Genomic DNA, 13,837 nt, shown 5'->3' with positions numbered 1-13,837 from the left:
ACTACAACAGATTGATCCTGTTAAAAGTAGGGGTATAAACAAGCTAAGCTGAGCCCGAGCTCGAGTAGGCTCTATCTTGAGCTCTGCTCGTTCATTATATATTAAATAAAAATAATATAAATAATAAAGTCGTTTAGGCTCGCGAGCTCGATAACTGAAGCTCGGGCTTGAGCTCGGTTACTAAACAAGTTTAAATAAGCTCGGCTCATTTACTAGACAATCTTAAATAAGGGGGTAAGTGTTATTAAATATTATTAAAAGCTAATATTACACTAAGGCATGATAAGGCTTGACAAGCCCGATGAGCTTCACATGCCAAGCTCGGCTCGTTTCGAGTTTTTTCTCGAGCCGATCTCAAACCGCTCACTCATTTGCCCCTAGTTAAAAGTAAATATAGAGGATATATTAATATACATATAATACGTTAAAAAAATTAAAAATTTTTGGGCCTCTTGAGGTTTTTTCCCTAAGCCGTCACCCATCCGACCCATGTTTAGGGCCGGAGGGCCAGCCCTAGTATCATTAAACTTGTGTATCATTTCTATAATATCTAGGACGTAGGTTATGATAATTACTTGTTCTCAATTGTTGTTGACTTTATCAAACTTTTACAACACTTTCATCATCACGGTATACCCACCACAGAGATGGATCTATGTGCTAGATTAGGATGAGAATGCCCATTGATTGTTTAATTGCTATGTTTAAAGTCAAAATGATATTTTTGTTTAACCATCACTAGTGCTCTAGTGATGGCCACGTGTATTTAAGTTCTCCCTATAATGCGCCCGGGTGGGTTTTCCCCTCCAGGTCTCAAGTTCGAGTCTCGGTGTTAGGGGTTTCTCATTGAGGGGTTTAAATTGGAGATCTATTGTGCGAGGGGGCTCTCTAGCACGGACCCGGTTAAAATAACGTATGCCAGACCTCCCGACGTTCGCGAATAATTCACACCTTTCAAAAAAAGAAGTAGCAATATTTCAAAGAGTTGCAATATTTACAGTACATTAAACTCAGTCCAAAATTACACTAGATTCAAATACCAATCAACAATGACAATATATACAATAAAGCAAACACAATCCGATAACAAACCAAACCAAACCAAATCAAACGTGCGAATATGTACACAAATCAAACCGAGTCGAAAAGTACCTAGTGGTTACATAAAAGGGGATCATACTCATACCAGACTAAATGCAGTGCCAAACTGCTGTGTTAGCGAATCATAACCGACATGTCTTCTAATGCTCGCTTTTCGTTTCTTTATTTCAATAAGTTTGTCATGAACGCACCACGGGAAACTCAGAAAATGGTCACGTGTTGTATCGTAACGACCCCAGTAATTTGGATGATACGTGACATGATACCATGCAGATGCTTTTGCATAAACATTATCATCTTCGGTATCCCTATCTCCTCCGCCATTTTTGAACAAGTTTCTAGCTTCCTTCCTTAACGACTTCACAGCTAAACCAACCGCTTCAGCATCATTCCTTCGGTCAAAAGATCTCGACATTTTCATAATACTACCAGTTAAAAGTTCGGCTTCAGTCTTGATCCCGTAGTAATCCATCAGATTACCCAATTTGTTATCGTAATCGGTCTTAAAATCAAACGCTTCATCAGTGTAATCCTCGAATCCGGGGACTTCCATGTCAACATCATAAGTCTGTCTAGCGACGTCTTTTGTGAAGGGAGTGACAGGGCTGTTTTGTGGGGCGATATGTTTTACTTCTCGAAACAGTTTCCCAATCACGTTTTGTGATTCGTATGTTGTTTTGTCTGGTTTCTCCATGAAATCTGGATACTCTTTGGGACGGAGATTTGCTGGTATTTCCGCTGGAACACCGGTTTTTGGAAAGTCGACAGCAATTGAGAAGAGCTTTGCAAGCTCTACACAAGGTTCGGCCATTGCTTTTGTGGGTTCCCGATCTGCGAAGACTGTGTGGGCATTTGCGATTATACCTAAACTGTCATTGACTATGTAGTTTGTGAAATACTCCTCGACTTCCTGTTGTAGATAAAATAGAAACAAATGTATAAGTTAAAAAGATGAAAAAATCAATAGTTTGTTGGTTTTAAACATTAAGAAGACTCTTTTGGCGACATTCGTACAGTTTGACCCGTTTTCTGTTACTAGTTTGACTCATTAGGAACAACACATAACCCGAGTTGACCAGTTCATAAATGTGTGATATTTACTTATGCATTTATACCTCAATAGTAACATCATGATCGAGCTGCGTAGTTGGTGCTGGGGTATAATCCATCGGTTCGAATTGCTTACGTGGAATCAGATCAGGGTCCCAACAGACAAAGTATATATCCCCATCCAAATCGCTTCCGGAACATTCATTTGGATGAGGCCTATAACGTAAGGATATGCAAGTTAGCATAAGCCAGGCTGAACATACTGACACAATATCACTACAGTAAATTCCCAAAAAAAAAAGCAAAACGCCATTTTCGTCCCTGAGGTTTGGTCAGTTTTGCGACTTTCGTCCAAAGGTTTGTTTTCCACACCGGGATCCAAAAGGTTTGAAATCTTGCCATTTTTATCCGGCTCGTTAAATCCATCCATTTTTCTCTATTAAGTCAGGGGTATTTCCGTATTTTTCGTTAATTCAGGGCAATTCGGTCTTTTTACATAAAGTGAAAAAGACCGAATAGCCCTTTAAGTTAGCAAAAAAGACAGAAATACCTCTGACTTAATGGAGAAAATGGACGGAGTTAACGAGCCGGATGAAAATGGCAAGATTTCAAACCTTTAAGATCCATTTGAGAAAAAACAAACTTTTGGACGAAAGTCGAAAACTGGCCAAACCTCAGGGACGAAAATGGCATTTTACTCAAAAAAAAAAAAAAGAAAAGAAAAAGTGCAACATATTTTACCTTTTTCCTTTCTGTGGAAAAACAACACAATCCACCATATGGTGTAACGCTGGAACATTAACAGCCTTCAAAACCCGTACATCACCGGGATGCAAACACGGGTTTTTAGCAACCACAACATTCCCCCTAACAATTCGGGACTTACACGAGCCGATTCCACTATACTCATCACCCAATGGCCTTCTTCCAGCACTAGAATAATGAACAAAAACTTCACCGTATTCAAGCGTTCGGGTTTCATCCAAGCATCCCATCATCGATCTTCCGTTCGGAACAAAAACCCTCGTTTTGGTTCTCAATTCCAGCAACTTTGTTGCACGAAACACTTGCAGCATCATTGATAAAAACGGTTCAGCGTTCGGCTTATATCCACACGAAAGCATACCCTTCATTACGTTCGTGTTTTCTCCCGGTGACATTAAATCTAACGCCTCTTCTGCCTTTATTGGCTCCACTAAAATAGCATCGAGTAAGCATACTGCTTCTCTTTGCTTCTTTTCAAAGATGTGATCGGGAATTCCGAGGGTAGAAAGTAGGGTGATGAGCTGGCGGTTCATATAACACGGCTGATATTTGCTAACTGCGAGAATATCCAACTTTGTGTTGGTAGATTCAAATTTACACATGCTTTTACGCAAAGATAACTTCATGTATGAGGTGGGGTCCACAGCCACGACACCTTTGTACCCACCGTACCGGACTTGAAAAGCAGACGGAATGATATCATACCCGCATTTACTAGAAACTCTTTTAGCAAATTCAGCAGATATTTTCCCAATTCCGTCTGAAAACACGTATCTAGTACCAGATCTTACAATTTCTACATCAGGAATTTCTTCAACTTCATGTTGTGCAACACTTAAGCTTTCTTTTGATGAACCGAAAGATTGACCGAGTCTAGCAGCGTATTTTGCAACATTTTTGATGCTACTAAAATCACCCATCCAATTTCTTATAGCAGCAGCGTTTAGTCTTCCGGTTGATGCAAACATCCATGCGGAATTATCCCGTAACTGACTCGATGAGAAAGCAAGAAATTCAAACTTCTTACCGCCAATTGATATTCCATTTCTAAGAATTGACAAAATTCTCCTATAAATTGCGGTTCTGCTTTCCCCATTTCGACCTACTTTTGGAGCTAAATCTGTAGAATAAAGTTTCTCTAGTTCTTCGTCAAGAAACGAAACACGAAGAAAGTTATCGATATATTCAGCATAGTGACGTAGAACCCGATTGGACACGTTGACTTCTGGCCCACAAAAGTACACTTTCGAAGGAGTAATTTGAACTCTCCTCACGTATACAAGACCAGTGTCCAACGAAATAGCGGGCGACTTTAACTTTTTGTTTTTTAGATATTCTTCGGTTATCAGCCTAACCGGATCATAACAACAATCTTTCGAAAAATACAGTTTCTCCATAACATATTCAATTGCTTCAATGTCACGTCTTTGAGGATCCAACAATGCATAGAAATTAGCATCAAGGACGGGTCCCGGAATGCAACCATGTTGAACCAATGCGCAAATCTTAAAAACTACTTTAAACGGTAGATAACACCATGGAAGGGGACCCACAATTGGGACGAGATCCGAACTTTGAGAAAAGCTACGACCAGGCACCAAGTTGAACGGGTGGTAACTTTCTTCAAAATATGGAAAATAGCGATCAAGATCTGGTGGTTCAACATCATGTGGAATTTCTATGCAGAGATGAGAAGACTGCCCAATGGCATAAGATGGAGTGAAGTCGGTTGACCTAACCCACTGATCATCAGGAAGTTCCTTATAAAAGTTATGTGGGTTGTCTTCGACTTTCTGATAAAGTCGAGGCGCACCATATAGCTGCAAAAGAAAAGTTTCTTCGATCATAAATATAGTCCAATCATTTACCTTTATACAACTTTTAAGAAATCAAACTAACCTGAATAACAAGATAGCTTGCAGGAGCGCCACGTGGGCAGTGTAGCTGAACTTGCCAGATATTCTCATACGAGAGTTGCAGCTTGTAACTCGTATCGAGCCACGGAACGCCGAAATAAATCTTTCTTAGTCCAAATCCAAATTTGACTGACGCCCTTTCCATTTTACAGAGCACCGGTAACTTCTCTTTTGACACCTGGCAACCAAAGTGAAGAGTTACACCTTCCATTTCGTATGCGAATTGCCTAGGCTTCTGGACAAGATCCATGTCCTTTTCCCAAGCCTTCAAATACGATCTACCATACCACAACTGCCTACTGTTAGCCAGCTTTAATATTCTTTCGGCTTTAGCTTTGGTTGTGAATTGGACTCTGGCATACGCTCTTGCCCCTGCGTTTTTTTGTTTAACCTCCAAAGCTTCAATACTCCCTATGCCAGTGTATCGTTCCAAAGTTGTCTTAACTACATCCGCAGATTCTAAAGTGGGGAACCCAGAAATATCAACCGTCCTACCCATCTAACCGAGATGTTTTCAGCTGCAATTTCACATTATATAGCATATAATCAGCAACAATGATACCACATAGTACATGAAAATTGTTAAATGCTAAGCAATTTAAGCGAAATTTCTACAAGTGTATCATTTTCAAGGAAGTTATCAAACATAGTGTAAATGTACTTCACTAGATAGTAGTTTTGTATCAAGCCTCGGACATGAGGCACATAACACTCACATGTACCCCCTTGTCTTTTAGCTATCAACACCACCACATGATGCATGATTAGTTGTCCATCGCTTTTAGCCTTATTTACACGAAATTAGTAAAATAACGTTAAAATTAGCGCAATTTTACTTTTGCCCCTGAGGGCCACACATATATACACTATATGCGCACACCGCAAGCAGGGTGTAATGTTTATTCTGTGAAGATAGCTAAAATCACATCAAACCAATATTAAATAAAGGAATAATGGATTTTAATAATCCCAACTATTGCCCGTTGGCAGGAAACGGTCCTAACTTCAAAAATTCCCACTACCGGTCTCATCTTTTCACATATTGGCCTTCAATGGACCCTGACTAACAGAACCCTAACGCCGTTAGTCTCCGGTCGCCAGAAAAACGTTTTTGGCCAGAAAACTCCATTATGGCCGGAAAACTCAACTTTTTCGTCTCAAAGCTTTTTGTAACCTTATTACGCACCTTTAGAAACCTTTTCTAGTAAAAATCCCCAATCATTAAGGTCGCCGGAAAAACTTTTTTTTTGCCGGAAAACTCGACTTTTTAGCCGGAAAACTCAAAGTTTTCGTCCCAAACCAGTGTGTAACCATAGATCGGACCTTTAAGAATCTTTTTCCGACCAGGACCTTTTAGAATCTTTTTCCGACCAAAAACGTTTCTCAGCGACCGGAGACTAACAACGTTAGGGTTCTGTTACTCAAGGTCCATTGAAGCCCAATATGTGAAAAGATGGAACCGCCAGTGGGAATTTTTAAAGTTGGCTTGTTTTTTAGCTAACCTAATAAAAATATGTAAAACCTGTTGCCTACCTCATTTATATATTTTCCTAATTTTGCATATAAATCCATGTATATATTTTGATAAAAACTTCAATTAAAACTAGTAAGTGAACTCATGATATTTATCTAAAGAAGGAACTTAGACACTTTTTGAGACATAAACTTATCTAGGTTAAATTCTATGTTTAGACCAGACAATGAATCACATATTCTACTAATTACAGTTGTTATACATTACTTAGAATGTGATCGCACATTTTGTCAACGAAATTTTGTTCTCACGTACACTAAGAACGCATTATCTCCAGTAACCACAAGAAAAACCTCGGTAAATTTCAAATAATTTGGTAAACTTACCCTAGTTTCAGTAACATTTAGTAAATGCGTTAGAATCAGAAGAAAACGATGAACGATTGTATAAAGAAACTGCAACAGAATCTAGGTTTAGAAGAGATTTACCAGATACTGGAGATGAATGCGATGACGATCAACAGCTTGTGCTTTATTTACGGAGGGAGGTTTATGAGAACTTTATCGTCAATGCTAAGTCAAGTCGTCACAATATTCCAAATACTTTGCGGAAATCAGATACCTCAATAATGCGTTACCAAGGACAATCACGTGAATATACAATTGCCTAACTTTTTTTTTTTTTTCCCATGGTGGAGTTGTTCGGAAAACACTTATTATCCGTTATGACTAGGGATGCAAACGAGTCGAGCGGCTTGCGAGCTACTTGAGATCGACTCGAGAAAAAGCTCAAAATGAGCCGAGCCTTATCGAGTCCGAGCCGAGCTTGAGCCTCAAAACAAAGCTCGTTTGTTTATCGAGCCCGAGCTCGAGCCTCACATGTGAAGCTCGTTAGGCTCGTCGAGCCTTATCGAGCCTTAGTGTAAACGAGCCGAGTCGAGCCGAGCTTATTTAAACTTGTTTTCAAGCCGAACTCGAACCTAAAAATAAGCTTATTTAGTAAACGAGCCCGAGCCCGAGCCCGAGCTTTACTTATCGAGCTCGCAAGTTTAAAAAGTCTATTATTATATACATGGTTGTAAAACAAGGTTTCCAAGGCCGAGTACTCCCCGAGTAGTCGCTACAAGGTAGGCTGATGAGACGACTTTCTTTGACTCCGCCTAATTACTCATAATCGGTCAAACACGGTCAACCTCGACCAAAATCGTGTCTAGTAGGTCAACTCGGGCCGAGTTTGACTTAGAAAATAATAAAACATAATTTCTATGCCTATTATATTAAAGAATGAATATCATTTTCACGTATTTTGTTATAGATATTAGTAAATTTATGTTATTTGACATATATTTAATTTCCAAAAACTAATTTTTTATAATTTAACATGTCCGAGTACTCCCCGAGTACTCTCCGCCTAGGCCGAGTACTCTCAACTCCCTGGTTGACCGACTAGGGAGCGCCTAACGACTTTTACAACCATGATTATATATATCAATTGAAACTCTTCATGAACACTATCAATATTTTTAAAGTATTTGTTTACTTTTCTATTTTTAGCATTTATTATTTATTTATTCTATAATTCTAGTATTTATTTTTTTAACTTTATTCATTATTTAGTTTAATTTTTTCTAATAAGTTTTATTCTTTAACTTTTTTTAAAAAATCTTACTTCGTAACTTTGTTTATATATACCGTGTCGTTGTCGTATTAAAGCGAACCAAAATGGACGATGAATTATAATTTATTATTTGTTCTATATTTAACTTTTTCAACATTGTAATATAATTGTTATTGAAAACGGATATTGTGCCGCTATCGTACCAGACTGAGCTGAAACGACCAAACAACATCTGCATCGATGCAGGTATTTAGTTTTACTGTCTTTTGCTTTCGATAAAATGACACCCTATCGCTATCATACTGTACCGTACCAAACCGAACAAGATCAGTGACAGTACTTGTATCTATTTTTATGGTTTCATGTATAATAATGAGTATTGTGCCGCTACTGTAGTTAACCGTGCCAAAACCAAAGGAACAATTCAACAATATCAGTTTCAGTACCAGTATGTATTTTAATCTTTTTTACTTTCAATAAACTTACATCGTATCGTACCGAACAACATTAGTACCAGGACCATACTCACTTTTATTGTTTTTTGTTTCGATAATTTTCCATTTATACAACTCTAACTGCGATAGGATATAAATATCGGTACCGTGACGATCTGAACCGGTCGATACCGTTCGAACATCATCGGTGCCGGTACCAGTGTTCGCTTCTATCGTTTTGGATCGATGTATAATTTAAGTTTATTTCTATACTTAGTGCATGTATCGTACTGGTACTATAGCAAACCAAAGCAATACCGATACAGTGCTCACGGTACCGTACCGCCGCAAGGCGCGGTCAAATACACTAGTTTATATTATTTGTATTTAATATACTAATTAATAGATAATAAACGAGCCGAGCCCGAGCCGAGCTCGAGCTTGATAAAATACAAACGAGCCGAGCTCGAGCCCGAGCTCTCATAAGTTAATCGAGCTCGAGCTCGAGCCTGGCCGAGCTCGGGCTCGGCTCGGCTCGTTTGCACCCCTACTTGTGACCCAGGTTCACTTTTCCTATTATTTTCTGCGGCATTCAGGTGAAAGCCGGTTCGCCTTGGATGGGAGGCGAAATTTTACCGATCATTCTACTGTCGTGCCTTCGGGCGGGTAGATGTCGGGTTTCCGCGCATCTGAGAGTCAAGGGGCTGCAGCGGTCGAGTAATCGACCTTGGCCACAATGCCCGATGTTACGATGGTTGACACATCATTCTTTGCAGTTAAAAAAACCTAATATTTGTTTTTAAATATTAAAAGTACGCTTTAATCTTCTTTTTAAAAGCAATCCATTAAACATAGTTTTAGATTCTTTTTTGTTTTTTTTATTTATATTTACGATTGTTCCGATCATCATCATACTTAGTAAATCCCACTAATAGCGAAGCTAAGGTAGAGGTAAGACTGTCTACATCTTACCCTCCTTAGACCATACCTTAGCTTTACTATTGGTGAGCTTTACTGAGTATGATGATGATGATAGTTGTTTCAGTCATTTTACAGACAAAGTTGTTACTACGGGTCTAGGGGAGCTGATAGTAATCCGGTTTCTGGTTAATCAGGTTGGATTTACGGGTTTCAAAATTGTAACCCATTATTGACGTAAATAAGCTTGGTTTGATCGATATTTAGGTTAGTCGAGTGTTCGTGTTGATAATTAGGTTGCTTTTTAAACGGGGTTAGTGAACAACTAATTGCTTCCGTGTTCTTTAGTTTTTATAACCAGAACTTCGGATCGACATTACTAAAGCCGTTTGTATGTATGTATGTATGTATGTACGTACGTACGTACGTACGTACGTACGTACGTACGTACGTACGTACGTACGTATGTATGTATGTATGTATGTATGTATGTATGTATGTATGTATGTATGTATGTATGTATGTATGTAAGCAAGCAAGCCAACAGTAGGACTATTACTCGCTTTCATGTTCATCAGTCTTCGGCATCACTGAAGTTATATGGTTGTATGTAATCAATTAATTGTTTTCGTGTTCATTATTGCTAATTGCTTTCGTGTTCATCACCTAGAAAAAATGGGCATATTTTATAAAAATTAGTTAACCTGATTCTTCCTAAACATGAACCGTATACCAACCCAAATAGGAAAATACTAAAGGTTGGGTTCGGGTGTATACATTATTCAAGTTAGGTGATTCGGGTTACCAGAGGCGGAACTATTGTGTTAGGAGCCTTCAAGTTAGGTGATTCGGGTTACCAGAGGCGGAACTATTGTGTTAGGAGACGTAGCACGGGCTACGGCTCAACCCCGTATTCGTATTATTTTTTTTTTCCAGTTTTATAAGAAGGATATTCCTAAAAAATACGAGGGTACCCTAACCAAAAAATAGGATACTTGATATTTCTAAAATCCCATTTTTTTATAAGCCCAAACATGTTACAACCCGAAAACTTGTAGAATAATTAAGCCCGAATGATAAAATAAGCCCAAATTTTAACAATAACTTGTCTTCTTGATAACAATGTGGTCGTCCTTGCGGATGGTACCAGCTTGCTGAGGATAAGTCTTGGAAGCTCCGGCATCGACCCTGGTTTCAAACTGGTGCTCTTCGTCCGACATGGAGAATGAAAAGAAGAAGTCTGAATCGAACGGAAGAGCAGATGGGGGAGAGTAGCGGTGGAAATTGGCGGTGTTGGTGTGGTTATAAGTAGGGTTTTGGTTGTGATGTGGGTAGGGACGAGGTGATGCTCAGTCCCTGTGGAAGAGAACACATGGACTGAAGCAAAAGCAAAAGGATGTATGGCAGACCATATTTATAAAAATAAAATTAGAAAGGAAGAGGGAGAGCCAAGGTTTCGAACTCCAGAGCTCTTGCTTAAATGTTGATGGCCAAACCACTGAAGCAGATATAGGTTTGGCTTTCTATTGTGTAAAACAGTAATATATACAAATACAAAGGGCGGTGGCTGCAGAACTGCTCATACTATTCATTAGCTTTCTTTTTTAATATATGTATAATAGAATTGAAATGAGACCCTAAATATAATTGATAAAGTTAGCCGAAGACCTAAACAATAATCTATTAAGTATTTGTTTTACCTTATTTATTATCGTTTTTTGTATGATTGCACGGTAAAAAAAATTTTAGGATACCCTTATATTAATAGGCTAGCTCTGCCACTGCGGGTTACACATTAATTGGGTTCTGTACTGATTGAGGTATCGGGTTTCGGCTAAAAATCCACCCTTAATTAGTACGGAGCTGATATCAATACCAAAAATAGCAAAACCGAAAATCAGTGAAAACACAAATGAATACCATATCGTTATGGTGGTATGGTACCGGTAATTCAAAAATACCGAAAAAAAAAAAAACACTAACACCGACTAGTACCAAAACCGAAAATCATAAAAACGGATATGGGTACCGGTACAAATGTTGTTCGGTACGATACGACACTGGTACAAAGTAAAAAAAAGGTCTTTTACATTGAGTAATGCTAAAAGTTAATAGACATGAACTTCAAAGACTATGACTATCCATTACGTTTTAAATAATAAACTGTTGGAGTATAGATTTAATGAAATAAAGTTTAAACGAAAATAGCAATATTGTCATCCTACGTGACTAAACGTATAATTAATTCTTAAAATCAGGTTAATTATAGATAAATCCTTTAAATTAGATTACTTTGTTTTTAAAATTATAATCTTCTCCCGAAGCTTAACGGAGAAGACTCAAAACTCCAGACTATGATTGGTGGGGCTCAGGTCGCATCCAATTATAAAAGCACACCCGAAGCTTAACGGAGAAGACTCAAAAGTCCAGACTATGATTGGTGGGCTCAGGTCGCATCCAAGAAATCAATCCATACAAATTATGCTGATGTCATTGTTTATGTCTACACATGACGATTCACAATTTCACATACCCGACGTCCCGACGTCTTCGTGCCTTTATCTATTTGTTTATGGGGTTGGCTAAATGCACCCCCATTTTTACTTTTCACACCTCCTTTCTAAAAATATCATTTTAAAAACTTGTCATGTTTCACCCCTATACAAACCATTATATTTAAAATGTTTTTTTTACTAAAGGTTAAAAAACGTTTTTTGTACTAAAAAAATAATAAGTTTTTTTATTAATCTTTCTTTTTTCATAACAATTATTTTTAAATATTAAAATTAAAACCTTTTTCTGTAAATAAAACGAATCTTGGTTTTAAACACACTTTCCGAGTAGTATTTTATTATATTTTCATTCATAAACAGGCTTTACGAATTGAAAATTAACGTTTTTTTATGAAAAAAGAGATAAACATATTTTTTGAAAAAAAAAACCCGTTAATTTTATGTATGAACCCCAAAATCTTACTTTTATTCTTTTATTTCATAGTTTGGTTGTCTTACCTGTTTTATTTTAATAATACTATTATTATATTTAAAATCTTTTTATAAAATGATTAATAGTTCTATATATTAAAAATAGAAAATATTTTTCCTTTCTTCAAAAGAAAACATTTACATCACTAGCTTATATCTATTTATTAAACCATGTGTGTTAATGAATAAATAAATAAGTAGGTAGTATAATAATTTTTTTAAACAAAGAGTTCAGTTAGTGTCTTAGAATTAAAACTAAAACGGACACATCAAACAAAACAAATTAAATTAAATTGACTTACTTCAATTTAAAACATTTGTTTTTTTAATAAGAAACCACTTTTCGTTTTAAGTTGAAAAACGTTTCAGAATACAACTAATAGTAATAACAAAATAAGATAACAAAAAGGCCGAAAAAGATATTATAAAAACAAAAAAGGATTGAATAGTATTAATGTGAAAGTTTAGGGAGGAGGTGCGTTTAGTAAAAAGGGGGTGCATTTAGCAACACCCTTTGTTTATTTATGAAGTTATACAGTCATAATCCTTTCCTTTATGAGTAAACTGCTAAAATCATCCCTGAGGTTTGACTCAAATTGCTAGATCAGTCCAAAATCAATTTTTTTACTAAAACAGTCCCTGAGCCTAGTTTCTGTTGCTATTTCAGTCCAATAAATTAACACCGTTAGAACCTCCGTTAATGAATGGGTAAAACTGCTAAATTCGTCCCTGAGGTTTGATTCAATTTGCTAGATCAGTCCAAAATCAAGTTTTTTTAATTTGTTAATTATAAACTTATTTAGGTATATAATTTTTCTAGACTTGCATTAATTTTTTGAATTTGTTAATTATAAACTTATGTAGATTATAAACTTATTTAGGTATATAATTTTTCTAGACTTGCATTAATTTTTTGAATTTGTTAATTATAAGCTTATGTAGATTATAAACTTATTTAGGTATATAAATCATTAATATCACAAGATTATAAACTTATTTAAGGCGGGTCCAGTTATATTTATGTTCGTTGAATAAATCATTGATATCACAAGAGAAAAAAATGGTAAATGACAGGTTCTTAATGCATCAATACTTGTACCAAATGCATTATATATTTTCTTAAATGTCTTAAAATTTAAGATAAATTACAAGTCTACCCTAAATATAAAATTTAAATTTGTGTTTAGTTATAAAATATAAACAGAATGTAGCTCTTTTGGAGAGCGCAATTTTATTTGACCTGTCTTAAACACTGGTTTGACCCGAACCCGTTTTGACTCAAACCAAAATAATCATTTTTATGAGACTTGTTCTGGCACGACATGTTATCCGACCTCACCTGAATGATAAGTATTATTAAATAAGAAACCACTTAATTAAGTAGAAAAAATGAATAAAAGAACTTTATAATACAAATATTAAATTAAAATAATTGATAAATATTAAACATTAAATATTACGAATTAAATAAAAACAAATAAAAATTATGTTAATTTCTTAATATTTAAATTTACATATAATGTTTGTATTTTTCATAACTAAATATTGTTTAAATTAACTGTTGTCTTATTTAAATCC

The 13,837-nt window shown here is 36.3% G+C and overlaps 1 protein-coding gene across 1 annotated transcript; it reads right to left on the bottom strand.

The window, feature by feature from the left end:
* Positions 1 to 982: 982 nt before the first annotated feature.
* On the bottom strand, positions 983 to 6,981 carry LOC110872865 (probable RNA-dependent RNA polymerase 1). Its single transcript, XM_022121758.2, has 5 exons — positions 6,795 to 6,981; positions 4,816 to 5,350; positions 2,893 to 4,736; positions 2,217 to 2,367; positions 983 to 2,011 (listed from the first exon to the last, which is right to left on the bottom strand). The coding sequence occupies exons 2-5, from the start codon at positions 5,329 to 5,331 to the stop codon at positions 1,181 to 1,183; spliced, it is 3,342 nt and encodes a 1,113-aa protein (XP_021977450.1). The 5' UTR covers positions 5,332 to 5,350; positions 6,795 to 6,981; the 3' UTR covers positions 983 to 1,180.
* Positions 6,982 to 13,837: the final 6,856 nt, after the last annotated feature.

This window comes from Helianthus annuus, chromosome 8 (genome assembly GCF_002127325.2).
Source record: "Helianthus annuus cultivar XRQ/B chromosome 8, HanXRQr2.0-SUNRISE, whole genome shotgun sequence".
NCBI lineage: Eukaryota > Viridiplantae > Streptophyta > Magnoliopsida > Asterales > Asteraceae > Helianthus > Helianthus annuus.
The sequence above is the reverse complement of the archived record's forward strand: the minus strand, read 5'-3'. Positions and strand labels throughout refer to the sequence as shown.

Excerpts from the sequence above, each read along its gene's own strand:
- LOC110872865 (XM_022121758.2), bottom strand. The coding sequence starts at position 5,331 with ATGGGTAGGACGGTTGATATTTCTGGGTTCCCCACTTTAGAATCTGCG. Across the intron at positions 4,737-4,815 it reads CAAGCTATCTTGTTATTCAG|CTATATGGTGCGCCTCGACT; the intron begins GTTAGTTTGATT and ends TTTCTTTTGCAG. Across the intron at positions 2,368-2,892 it reads TTTCCACAGAAAGGAAAAAG|GCCTCATCCAAATGAATGTT; the intron begins GTAAAATATGTT and ends CTTACGTTATAG.